The 13879-nt window shown below is 47.5% G+C and overlaps 1 protein-coding gene across 1 annotated transcript in view; it reads left to right on the forward strand.

Annotated features, from left to right (window-relative positions):
* The window catches only part of musk (muscle, skeletal, receptor tyrosine kinase), a 216641-nt gene that overhangs the window by 90780 nt on the left and 111982 nt on the right, over window positions 1–13879 (forward strand). The window contains exons 6-7 of the mRNA XM_070870699.1: window positions 2277–2401; window positions 7214–7373. Of these exons, the coding sequence (XP_070726800.1) occupies window positions 2277–2401; window positions 7214–7373 (285 nt within the window). The remainder of the gene's footprint in view (window positions 1–2276; window positions 2402–7213; window positions 7374–13879) is intronic.

The raw sequence follows: 13879 nt of genomic DNA on the forward strand, positions 1-13879 counted from the left end.
ATGACCAGATAATTTGTTTTTGTGATGTTGATTGAGGGATAAATATTAGCCAGGACACTGGGGATAACTCCCCTGCTCTTCTTCGAAATAGTGCTGTGGGATCTTTTACGTCCACCTGAGAGGGCAGACGGGGGGCCTCTGTTTAATCTCTCATCTGAAAAACGGCACCTCCGACAGTGCAGCACTCTCTCAGCACTGCACTGGAGTATTAGCCTAGATTTTTATGCTCAAGCTCTAGAGTGGGTCTATGAACCCATAACCTCCGGAAGATGGTATCATGTTCATACATCAGACATAATGAGAATGTTCCACCTTTTTTATTAAAGTCATACAGAAAGCCTTGGGCGGACACTTGTATTTTACACTGCCAGTCAAGGGTAAATTTGCTTGCAGAGCTAAGAGAAGAAAGGTCCATTTATGCCAACTATTTAGTCCCTTTTAATGTTTTCTCGAAGTGTTGGCACACAAGGGCAAACTTGCTATCAGCTGCAAGTGAAAAAATTGTTTTAAAAAATAACTGTAATTTCAGAATGCTGGAGTTAAGGGATTGTTCGGAGTATGTCAACTCTAGTACTCACTTACAAATGCCCAACTACCCATGACACAGACTTGGGTTCTGTATGATTAGGAACATTAATAAGCAATTAGACTGGGAAGCCTGATAGGTGGCTGAGAATCACTTTTGCCAGTGCACTATAGAGGCCCTTAAAATATAATCGCACTTCTCAAAACAAAAGAATTAGCCATGCAATGAAGGCTTGTGATATTATTGTCCAAACATTTAATTAGTGGCTTCATATGACATTACTATGACCACTATTTTAATCAGAGAATGAGGACAAATTTCAGGGTCTCAAAGAGACCCGTTAATGCCCGTTTGCGGCGGCCATTCCTAAAAACCGAATGGCCGCCACTTTGGGGTCAACCCGACCTAAATTTAGGTTGCGGATTTTTTCGGCCTGGACCCCATCCCGTCCGAGTGGTTGCACTGCTAATTTAAAACAATAAAAATACTTACCGATCCATATTCAGCAGAATAGATCGATCCCCTGCTGCACAGGGCCGACAGGTTTCTCTGCCAGTGCACTATCTCCGCACTGAGAGCGGCTCGGCAGAGCAGCGACCCTTAAAGGGGAGGGCCCATTGCCGCGGCCACAATCAAAAATTTTTTATTACTGATTTGCTGATCGGTCGGCAAAATACTGGCCTCGGGTTCGGCCAGGTCGCCAAAGGACAGCCTGGCACCCCCTCTTGGGTGCCAGGCCACTGGCCCGGCCGAAACCCTCCCTGGTGGCCCAGTGGCCAAACATAAAAAATGATAGAATCTCTCCCCTTTAAAAGAGGGGAGAGAGCGTGGTGATGCACACGCTGTGACGTCGCCTTGTCTCCACGCTGATTGACAGCGGCGGAGGCCCCGAGCGACCCATTTTCAGCCAGTCAGCCTGACTTTCAGTCTAAGGCCCACCCCCATTATGATCCATTTCCTGTAGGACTTTGAAAAAATTTCAAGTCCTGAAAATGGATCTACTTACCGTACCAGGAATTCCAGCGGCAAGTACCACTCCAAAACTCATAGGTGCGCCAGCTTTCTGGTGCACCTGAATTTTGACCCCAATGTCTCCATTAAAAATGGACAAAGGAATGTCATATGAATACATTATCCACTAATATCTCAAATAGTTATATCTGTAAGCGGTTTGAGTTTACTAAAGGAGGTCAGCCATGGCTCAGTTGGTAACATTTTCTCCTCAAGGTCAGAAGGTTGTGAGCTCAAGTCCCACTCCAGAGACGTGAGCACATAATCTAGGTTGACACTCGCAGTGCAGTACTGAGGGAGCGCTACACTGTGAGAGGTGCCGTCTTTCAGGTGAGACATTAAACTGAAGCCCAATCTGCTCTCTCAGGTGGACATAAAAGATCCCATGGCACAATTACGGAGAAGTGCAGGGTGAGTTCTCCCCGGTGTCCTTGCTCAACCAACATCACTAAAAATAAAAACAGATTATCTGGTCATTATCACATTGCTGTTTGTGGGAGCTTGCTGTGCGCAAATTGGCTGTCGTGTTTCCTTCATTGCAACAGTGACTACACTTCATAAGTATTTCAAGACATCCTGAGGCCCTGAAAGGTGCCATATAAATACAAGATCTTTCTTTAAAGAAAAAATGTAATAAAATTCAGCACTCCCCAGGGCAATGAGGAGATGAAAGTGATCATTTGAGCTACAGATTTTTAATGCTAGTGATGTTCTTTATGTCCCTGTTGTTTATTCATAGTCCCTGCCAGAATTGTGAAGGCACCGACATCGCACAATGTCAGCTTCGGTTCTGAGGTGATTCTGCAATGCAAAGCCGCAGGGTTCCCTATTCCCACTATCAAGTGGTTGGAGAACGGAAGAGCTGTGAGTGTGTTTCATGCATTTTTCGATTAGATGAGCACCGATTGTTAGACGCTTGAGATTCTTAATTGCGTTACCCCTTTAACGAAGATAGTACAGGAACTGCGTTCGTGCATCAGACATAATGGGCTGGATATTAGCTCGGAGACAGGGAGGGAGTGGGCTCTGATTTGAGGTCGAGAAACCCGGAATTACGGGTTCCTGAACTTCGAGACGTCTTTAAATTCCCGCCCACAGCCAACTTTGATTGACAGGCTGGCTGCTTGTTGGGCAAGAAAGCCTGCAACACAAGGCCGCAGCCGATCTGGGAGCAGGTAAGACTTGTTGGGAGGTGGGGAACATGGGTGTGTCCAATCCTGGGGATGGGGAAGATGGTGCTGGCGGGAATCTGATCACGGAGGGGGTCTGATTCCCGACCCCAGAGGTCTTGGTATGTGGGTGGTCATACGAGGGGGGTTAGCTTGGGAGGCCTGGGGGAATCACTCCTGCTCCTCCTGGCCCACAAGCAGTGCTGGAAAGGCACTTACCTTCTCCAAAGCAGGTTAACTCAGAGGCTGCCAGCCTCATTAAAATATTTAAATTGCCAACCCGCCTCCTGGAAGCATGTTGTCTGCCCTCCCCTTGTCCTGCCTCTGGGCAGGTTGAGGTCGGGTTTGACATTTTTTAAATTTTACCCTCTGACACAACCCCAACCCACCCGTTTTTGGGAGTTAAAATTCATCCCAATGAGAATGTCACACTATAAAAAAAATAAAAGTAACACTGTACCGAAAGCTTTGAGCATTCAGTTTTATTTTAACGTGTTAGCATTACGCATTGTTGTCAAAAATTCCATGGTGGCAAATTATATAGGCAAATTAATATCAATCGTAGCCTTCAAATGGGAATTGGATAAATATTTGAAGGAGAACAAATTTGCAGGGATATGGGGAAAGAGCGGGGAAGTGGGACTAACTGGATTGCTCTTCGAAAGAGCCGGCGCAGACACAATGGGCGAATGGCCTCCTTCTGTGCTGCACTATTCTATGTTTCTGTCTGAAGTTTTATAGGTTTTTGTGACAGTTTATGCTATTAATCAATTTCCCATGATGTTGCGTGCACAGGTGAGGGAGGGCTGATGTTCAACTGCTAGGTTGCCATTTCTTGCTGAAAACGAGTGATCAGCAATTGAAAAGCAGGGTGGTGAGTCGAGGATGGTTTGAAGGTGGTTAGTAGGGTCGGGGGAGTACCACGGCATCCCCATTGATGCACAGACCCACAAGGAGTGCTCCTCGGAGTCTCACAACGAAAGTTGAGACCTCCCCATGCAGTGCTCTTCCCGCCCCTCCACTCCCACCCCTCCCCCATCAACCCCCCTCTTCTTCCCCCCTCTCTCCCTCCCCCTTTCTCCTCCCCCCTCCCTCCCTCTCCCTCTCTTCCCCCTTCCTCTTTTCCCCCCTCTCTTTCCCCCTCCCTCTCTTCCCCCTCCCTCTCTTCCCCCTCCCTCTCTTCCCTCCCCTCTCTTCCCCCCTCCCTCTCTTCCCCCTCCCTCTCTTCCCCCGCCCTCTCTTCCCCCACTCCCTCTCTTCCCCCCTCCCTCTCTTCCCTCCCCTCTCTTCCCCCCTCCCTCTCTTCCCCCCCTCCCTCTCTTCTCCCCCCTCCCTCTCTTCCCCCCCTCCCTCTCTCCTCTCCCACCTCCCTCTCTCTCTCCCCTTCCCCTCTCCCTCCCCCCCCCACCCCATGCCCCCGAGTCCTACTCCCCAACCAGCGGAAATAGTTTCTCTCTATCTGTTATGATCAGAATAACTCCACAAGACTGTACATTGTAAGCTCAAACTGTTGTAACCTTGGTCTCTTTAATGTAATTCCAGACTGAGGAAGCAGCATGGTAGTCTGCCTTTTATATCTTCTTGCCCAGGGTGTGCAGGTGACCTTTGGGTCTCCCACAAGTGCACCTCCTGGTGGTAAATCTTACACATTGGTAATGTTTATATACATAACATCATTCCCCCACCCCCCCCCAAAGTCTTAGATACAAGTTATTTACAAGTTGAGGCAATCCGGAGCTCTGCGTTCCCGGATTGTTCGCCTGAGTTGAAGTCCTGGCATGGGTGAGTCGGTCAGATCATTGCTGCACTGCAGTGTGACTGGACTGATCAGACTGTCGGGCATGGTGGGTTCATCCTCGTGGTTGACCGGAGGTCGATTGCTGGTTGGGTGTATGTGGGTGGATCATTGATGGTAATGTCTCTTCAAACTGATCTTCGTTGTCAGTGAACCGCAGTTTTCTCTGATCCAAGGGCTTTCTGCACGTTTGTCCATTCAAAAGTTTGACAACAAACACTCTATTCCACTCCTTGGCTAACATGGTGCCAGCAACCCATTTAGGACCATGACTGTAATTAAGAACAAACACAGGGTCATTAACCTCAATGTCACGCGATACAGCCACGTGATCGTGGTACATGTTATGCCGGTGATGCTGGGTTTCCACATGATCATTGAGATCTGGGTGGACTAAGGAGAGCCTGGTTTTGAGTGCTCTCTTCATTAGCAATTCTGCAGGGGGATCCCCAGTGAGTGGGGTCGCGTCCGATAGCTGAGCAGAATCCGAGATAACCGGGTCTGCAGGGAACCGTCCGTCATGCTTGATGGTTTGGACTGCCTGTTCCGCTTGACCATTGGATGCAGGCTTAAACGGCGCAGACCTGACATGCTTGATGCTATTGCGGGTCATAAACTCGTTCAATTCCGAGCTGGTGAAGCATGATCCATTGTCACTAACAAGGACGTTGGGCAAACCATGGGTGGCGAACATGGCTCGGAGGCTTTCAATGGTGGCAGTGGCCATACATGACGATATTATTATACATTCAATCCATTTAGAGCAAGCGTCCACTGTTACGAGGAACATCTTTCCAAGAAAGGGGCCAGCGAAATATACGTGAACCCTTGACCACGGTTTGGAGGGCCATGATCACAGACTCAGTGGGGCCTCCCTTGGTGCATTGCTCAACTGTGAGCAAGTGTTACATTGGTGTACACATGACTCCAATTCCGAGTCAATGCCGGGTCACCAAACTTGCGACTTGGCGATAGGCTTCATTATGACTGGGTGGGTGCTGTGAAGGTCGTGTATAAACGTTTCCCTGCCTTTTTTTGGCAAAATTACATGATTCCCCCATAGGAAACAGTCCGAATGGATGGATATTTCATCCTTGCGTCGGTGGAACAGCTTACCTTTCTCTGACGTCTGTGTTTTGCTGATTATTTCTGTCTCCTCTTCTGTCTCTCTATCATTCTCTCCCCTTAACTCTTTTTGCTTTTCTCTCTGTCTTTTCCTTCTCTCCTTTCAGGTGAGAGGTGTCCTGTCATATGCTCTGGTGGGCACAGGAACCACCAATGTGGGTTGGGTGTTGTATGGAAAATATGGCCTTCAGCATTTCCCTTCTCATTCCCTCCATCACTTGTACTTCCCCCTCACCCCTTGCTCCCTTTATGTCCCGTGTCCCTTCGCCTTCTCACTAACACTTCCCACCACCCCCTCACGCCCATCAGTATCCCTTCCTCTTGCCGTTTGAACAGCCCCATATCCTCCTCTTCTCCTTGCTCCACTGTCGCTCTGCTCACTATTATCTGTCCATCTCCTCCCCGCAGTCCCGGGGAATACTGGGAGCTCAGGTCACCTTAATTCTCAGCCAGTTTCACTGCTCCCATCCCCTCCCCTTCCTATCGTAACTTCCTTTCATCTTTCCTCAAAGAGGCTTTAATGACTTTCAAAAATCAGCTAGTCTTTTTTTTAAAAGGAAAAAACACATAATGAAGGAGGGATAAAATGACCATCTACCTTTATCTCTAATTGTGTCTTTCTCACTCTCTCCAATTGTCTTGTGGTGTTGGTAATTCGATTCTCCCAGGTGAATGTGATTAGCATTGAGCTATTCTGTCAACAAAACTAAGGTGGAGATATTTACTCATTCACTCTCATACTCTGACTCTGACTCTCACTCTCACTCTCATACTCACTCTCACTCTCACTCTCACTCTCACACTCTCTCACATTCTCTCTCACTCTCACACGCTCTCATTTTCACACTCACTCCCTCACTCTCTCTCACTCCTACACTCTCACACTCTCTCACTCTCTCACTCTCTCACTCCTACACTCACTCTCTCACTCTCTCACTCTCTCACTCCTACACTCACTCTCTCACACTCTCACTCGCTCACTCTCACACACACACACACACACACACACACACACACTCACTCTCTCACTCTCGCACTCTCGCTCTCACGCTCTCACTCTCTCTCTCTCACTCACTCTCAATCTCACTCATTCACTCTCAATCTCACTCTCTCACTCCTCTCTCTCAATCTCACTCTCTCTCACTCAATCTCACTCTTAATCTCACAATCTCACTCGTATTCTCACTCTCACGCTCACTCTCTCACTCTTAGTCTCACTCTCTTTCTCTCACACTCACTCTTATTCTCACTCTCTCACTCACACACTAACTCTCTCACTCTCTCTGTCGCACACAATTTAATCTAGTTTTAAAGTCTGTAGATCACAAAACAAAAGAAATCAGAACACTGCCATTTTCTCTCTCCTGCACACACACACCATCACACACTTTTGTTCTTAAAAAAAATACTTAATATAAATTTTACCTCAGTTAAATTTTCAAAATCTGTTGCCTTGTTTTTCAGGGAATGTCTCCATCAATAATTTTCAAGCATATTGCAAAACAGGTCCGCATCCAGTTTCTGAAACCAGTGGTTTTTGAACAAATGTGCTGTATAAATCTAGATTTTATTTTCTGTTTTCTCCAGGTCCCCATGGTATCGATGCAGAATCGCATTAAGGGAGAGGTGATGGAGTCTAGACTGCGTGTGTATGTTACCAGGCCTTCACTCTTCACTTGTCTGACCACCAACAAACACAGTGAAGGAAGTACCACAGCAAAAGCCACTGCTACACTTAGCATCACAGGTAGGTCAGGACAAACAAACAGAGGAACAGTGACCTTCCTGTTTTACATTAACTATTTGCCTAGTATGATGCATTATGCTGGGTTCTCTTGGCTGGGACCCTCATCCAGTGTGAGTGCGTGTTAGTAAATCGAAGTTGCAATCTCGATCATTTACCATTTACAATAGAGAGCAAATTATGGGTGATCTGTCCTCCCGGCGGTGAGGGTCCATGACAGGAGCACGCATTTGTAAATTGGCCTTTAGTATATGGTCCTTGAAGGGCCAACCAAATTAAAGAATGAACAACAGGATCAGTGGAAGGTTTAACCAGGGGCCTGGTGTAGAGTTAGACATTGGCAAACTGGTCTGAAATTGGGTGGCTTCACTGCAAAGCATGTTGGTTAATGTGGGAGGTGAGGCCGACCACTGCCCACATCAAGACCAGATTGGGCTGCTCCGTCCCTGCATGCCACATACAAATGACAGCTGGAGGGGGAGAGGGGGGTGCAAGGTGTCAGAACATGGGTGGCTATAACCCTGGCAAAATTTCTTCCTGTCAGCCCAACATAGGGCCGCTACAGAGTATGTGGAGGCAGTTCCTCCATCAGTAGCGCTAGGCTTTGTGCGTCCGAAACAACAGCGTGCTCCCGCTCAGCAGCGGGAGTCCCACGAGGAAGTTGCCATGCCTACTGAATGAACTCTGACCCAGCTGCTTGGCCGAACTCCGCCACTGGCTGGACAGTCCTGGCACAGTTACTGTCCCCTAGGGCTGGAGGGGTAGAGAGTGGAAAAGGTGTCAGTTGAAAAATTGCATTGGCAAAGGCCTGCGAGGTGATCGCCCGAGTACCTCGTTGGCATTTAACGATGGATAAAACCTTAAGAATGGTGTAAAAAAAAATTGGCTGCATATACTGACACCACCGGGGGAATTTTTACTTCCTGACATGCTGGGAGGAAAGGGGGGGGGGGCGCGGGGGGTTAGTAACACGTGGGAACCTCCGCAGGACCAGGTCCATCCGAACACCGGGGGTAGTGGAGGTTCGATCCCTGACCCTGGTGGAGGGAGGTCCGATTATGAAGAGGTTTGATAGCATAGATGTAGGAAAGATGTTTCCACTTATGGCAGAGTCTAAAACTAGGGGGCACCAAATCAGATAGTCACTAATAAATCCAACAGGGAATTCAGGAGAAACATCTTTACCCAGAGAGTGGATAGAATGTGGAACTCGCTACCACAGCGAGTAATCGAAGTGTATAGCATAGATGCATTTAAGGAGAAGCTAGATAAACACATGAGGGAGAAAGGAATAGACGGATATGCTGATAGGGTGAGATGAAATAGGGGTGGGAGGAGGCTCGTGTGGAACATAAACACCGGCATAGACCTGTTAGGCCAAATGGCCTGTTTCTGTGCTTTTAATGTTCTTGCCATATAACTGCCAGATAATGCTCATCTTAAACAGGAGAAACCCCAGCCATCTCCCACTGGCTTTCAACAGCCCCAATATCAACAAGTCCCCCAACATCAACATCTTGCAGGGGGTCAGAAATTTAACTGGACCAGCCATATCAATAGCATGGATGCAAGAACATGGCATAGGCTGGATACTCTCTGATGAGTGGTTCAACTCATGAACCCTCAAATCCTCTCTGCCAAATACAAGACTCATCAAGAGTATAATGGAACACTCACCACTCGCCTGGATGGGCGCAGCTGCATCATCAGTCAAGACGTTCAACACCATCCAGGACAGAGCAGTTCATTTCATTTTGTGTCCCTGCTTCTAGCCTGAGTATCTATCCGCTCCAACACTGCTGCACTGTGGCTGTAGAATGTATGATCTACAAGATGCATTAAGACTCCTTCCAAAACTCCTCCCTGACTTGCAACCTTTACCATTGAGAAGGATAAGCACAACAACGTATTGGGAATTCCACCAATTCAAAGTTCCCCACCAATGCACACGCCATCCTGACTTGGCCATATATGGCTGTTCCTCCATTGCCACAGGTCAATATCCTGGAATTCCCTGCCTAACACCATTGTGAGGGCACCAACTATGAGGTTCAAGGAGAAGTGACCACCACATTTTCAGGGCAACTAGAGATGGGCAGCCTTCCCAATGGCGCTCACAACCTGAGGGGAGAAAAATTATATGAAAGGAAATAGAAAACGAAGTAACTTAATCAGATAGAATGGCTAGGCGAATGAAAATCCTGGCTTCCACAAGTGGCCTGAAGAGGATTTTCCTGGTCACTATTGCTGGTGGTGCTGCAGCAGAATTGGCACTGGCAGGGTCGAGAAATTAGGTGGCGGTCAATCTTACTGAGTCTCCACCCAATCTGTACCACATGTAAACTCCCAGTAAGGTCTTAAGGCAGATAAGGCTATCATATTAATAGTATATTTGTATTGTAATGACATGCGCAATATCAACAACAACAACTCGCATTTATATAGCGCCTTTAACGTTGTAAAACATCCCAAGGCACTTCACAGGAGCGATTATCAGACACAATTTGACACCGAGCCACATGAGATATTAGGACAGGTGGATTGAGCTTTTAAGGAGCATCATACAGAAGAAGAGAGATATAGAGAGACAGAGAGGTTTAGGGAGCGAACTCCAGAGATTAGGGTCTTGATAGCTGAAGGCATGGCCGCCAATGGTGGAGCGATGTAAATGGCGAATTCGCGAGAGGCCAGAATTGGAGGAGCACAGAGATCCTGGAGAGTTGCAGAGGTGGAGGAGGTTACAGAGATAGTGTGGGGCCAGAATTGGAGTAGCCGTCATATTTCTTAAATGCCAAAGCAGGGAAACCCACCTTTGCTGCACTTTTTCGAAGAGAAACTCCAAATATGCATTCAAGGATGGAGCTGACTCATTCCTTTTACAAGCCAGTTCTCCTTCACTGGTCAGAGCATCAATTAATGTGTCCCTTTAAATAGCAGCTGCAGCTCTTAGAGGCTGGAGTTCCTTGCCATTCACAGCAGACCGCAACAGTCAGACCCAGTCCGGGCCAGAACCTTGTCAGGAATAGGCAATAAGAAAGAATGAGCATTGATATAGCACTTTCACCACCTCAGGAGTCCCAAAGTGTTTCACAGCAATAATGTATTTTTGAAATGTAATCACTGTCGTAACGTAGGGAAAACACGGCAACCAATTGGCACACAGCAAGCTCCCAGAAACAGCAACGAGATAATCTGGTGATATTGGTAAAGGAGGAAATGTTGGGCAGGACACCGGGGAGAATTCCCCTGCTCTACTTTGAATAGCACCATGGGATCTTTCAAATCCACCTGAAAGGGCCTCGGCTTAATGTCTCATCCGAAAGACTGCACCTCTGACAGTGTAGCACTCCAGAACGTACTATATTGAAGAATCAGCCAAGATTATGTGCTCAAGTCTCCGGAGTGGGGGTTAAATCCTCCACCTTCTGCCTCAGAGGCGAGAGTGCTACCCCCTGAGACACAGCTGACACCTAATCTTGGAAAAACTTGCAAGGTTGGCCCAGAAGAATTTTGCTAAGCACTGCCTCATTGCTGGAGGTTCCTGTTACTTCAGCACTGAGTCTGGAAAATTTCCCATCGGATGTAACATAACAGGAATTTCCTGGGCTAAATATCTGGAGTCACTTCCTGGTCATGCCCCTCAACACGTTCATTACAATCAAGTCTTGCGATCTGCATTAATTGCACTTTGTGTAAACTTAAATAAATAAACTGGCCCAATTTACCCCTGGGTGGGGAAGGAAAGGGGAAATTTGCAGATAGGTAACCTTTTTCCACTTAAAGGAAACAAATGAATAAATCTGGCAAGGTATTTGGTGCTTTAGTGCTCTCACCAAAAGATTGCCAATTGGAAAATTTCTCACATTACATAGAATGTACAGCACAGAAACAGCCCATTCAGCCCAACTGGTCCGTGCTGGTGTTTATGCTCCACACGAGCCTCCTCCCACCCTTCTTCATATCACTCTATCAAAACCTACTATTCCTTTCTCCCTTACGTGTTTATCCAGCTTCCCCTTAACTGCATCTATGCTGGGCGCCTCAACTACTCCCTGTGGTAGCAAGTTCCACATTCTCACCACTCTGGGGTAGCTCACCTGGTAGATATGTGGGGTCTGAAGTTCCTGGAGACCTGCTCTGCTGGTTGACGTATGGCAAAGCAGATCCTCTTGGCTTCCCATGGAACCCACCATAGGCACCATCCTAAATTGTCATTACCCCTTTGGGGTAAGCTACTATCATGGGTAAGGGTGAATCAACATTGCCTGCCCTCATCGAAGCCCAGAAAATTCGACTGGCACCATCCCACTTTGACGCAGTTCAGGATCTCTGAGAAGGGCTTCCCAAGGTACATAGCAGACTGACCCCACAAATCCTACTGGAGCAGCTTGGGCCCTCTCTGGAAGGGAATCGTTCCCCTCCAGGGTCAATCAGTGGCTCTCTCCTTCATTCTGGAGCTCTCAGTAGTTGTTGGTTCCATTGAGCCTGTCAGGAGGCAAAGACTAGGCCGAAATTACTGAGGAAATCCAAGAACTCCCCCAGCCATACACCTCCCACAACCACCCCCCCACCCCCATGACTTGATGTGTGGGGGAAGAGCAGAAGATCGCTCCAATGCCCACCCAAATGGAATTTCCCACTCCCCACTGAACAGACACGAAAAAAGTTTTGCAGAAATATTTCCCACCCGGAGTTGTGAGCTAAAGTTTCGAGTTTTATTGGGGTTTTTTTGTGAAAAGAAAGATTATTATTAATCGTATCACACCCCATTTTCTCCTCCCCCCCCCACCCCCCCCCCCCCCCCACTTCCCGGCATTTACGGGGGCGAGGAAACCTGAACCAGATGTGAATTTCGGCCCCTTATTCTTTGTCTTGAGCTCGTATTTAAAATGACCTTGGGACAGTCCAAAATATTATCAGAGTCCAAATAAAAGCCCTGCGTCAGCCATGGATCAGTGGGTAGCACTGTCTCTTGCCTCTGAGTCAGTAGGGTGTGGGTTTAAAAATCCAGGCTAAATCCCAGTGCAGTGCAGAGGGAGTGCTGCACTGGTGGAGGTGCTGTCTTTTGGATGAGACATTAAACTGAGGCTCTCTTAGGTAGACGTAAAAGATCCCATGGCCACTATTTCGAAGAAGAGTAGGGGGTGTTATCCCTGGTTTCATGGTCAATATTTATCCCTCAATCAATACCACTAAAATAGATTCTTTGATCATTATCACATTGCTGTTTGTGGGTCCGTACTGTGTGCAAAATGGCTGCCGCATATTTAAAAATTTTGTTCATGGAATGTGGACATTGCTGGCAAGGCCGGCATCTATTGTCCATCCCTAATTGCCCTTGAGGAAGAGGTGGTGAGCCACCTTCTTGAACTGCTGCAGTCCTTGTGGTGAAGGTACTCTCACAGTGCTGTTAGGGAGGGAGTTCCAGGATTTAGACCCAGCGACGATGAAGGAACGCCATTATATTTCAAAGTCACGATGGTGTGTGACTAGGAGGGGAACGTGGAGATGATGGTGTTCCCATGCACCTGCTGCCCTTGTCCTTCTAGGTGTTAGAGGTCGCGAGTTTGGGAGGTGCTGTCAAAGAAGCCTTGTCGAGTTGCTGCAGTGCATCTTGTAGATGGTACACACTACAACCTCAGTGTGCCGGTGGTGGAGGGAGTGAATGTTTCAGGTGGTGGATGGGGTGCCAATGAAACGGGCTGCTATGTCCTAAATGGTGTCGAGCTTCTTGAGTGTTGTTGAAGCTGCATTCACTCAGGCAAGTGGAGAGTATTCCATCACACTCCTGATTTGTGCCTTGTTGATGGTGGAACGGCTTTCGGGAGTTAGGAGGTGATGGCATGACATCAAGTGACTATACTTCAAAAGTACTTCATTGGCTGTAAAGCACTTTGGGTCATGAAAGGGGTTATAGAAATCCAATCTTTCTTTTTTCAATCACACTGCACAGGGACTCAACATTGATGTAATTGCAACATACTATTTAGTGTCAAAAGTCTTTTTTTAACTTGGCAGGCTGATAAATCGGTGGCACAGAAAGTGAAAGCTGGTTAAATGATTTGTTATCCAAAGTAAGCAAGCTCAACTGGGTAGCAGAGATCCGAATGGAAATTCTGGAGGCACTGGCATTGATTCTGCTCATGTTAAGGGCCATCTGATGCCAGACATAACAAAGGTGTTTTTTTTCCCTGAATGTTTGATCTCTGTGCTTGTGCTAGTTCAGCCCTTGCAGCAGCTGAATAGCTCACAGCCCCAGTGCAAACACATGCCGTGAAACAGATTGTTCTGGCAGCTGCCTGATCTGGTCAAAGGCTGCGTGCTCGAAAGACAGAGAACCAGAGGTGATTTTTGTTTCAATTCACCAACCCCCACAAAGATCTTAAGCGATGACATTGATATGGTCAGTTCGAAACGCTGTGAGGGAGAAATTCGGTCACACCTCAGTTGGGACGGTGTCCCGGGCGGAGCGGTAAATTTTGCACCCGCGAATGGTTTGCGTCTGCTGC

The sequence above is a fragment of the Pristiophorus japonicus genome, chromosome 1 (genome assembly GCF_044704955.1).
Source record: "Pristiophorus japonicus isolate sPriJap1 chromosome 1, sPriJap1.hap1, whole genome shotgun sequence".
Classification (NCBI taxonomy): Eukaryota; Metazoa; Chordata; class Chondrichthyes; family Pristiophoridae; genus Pristiophorus; species Pristiophorus japonicus.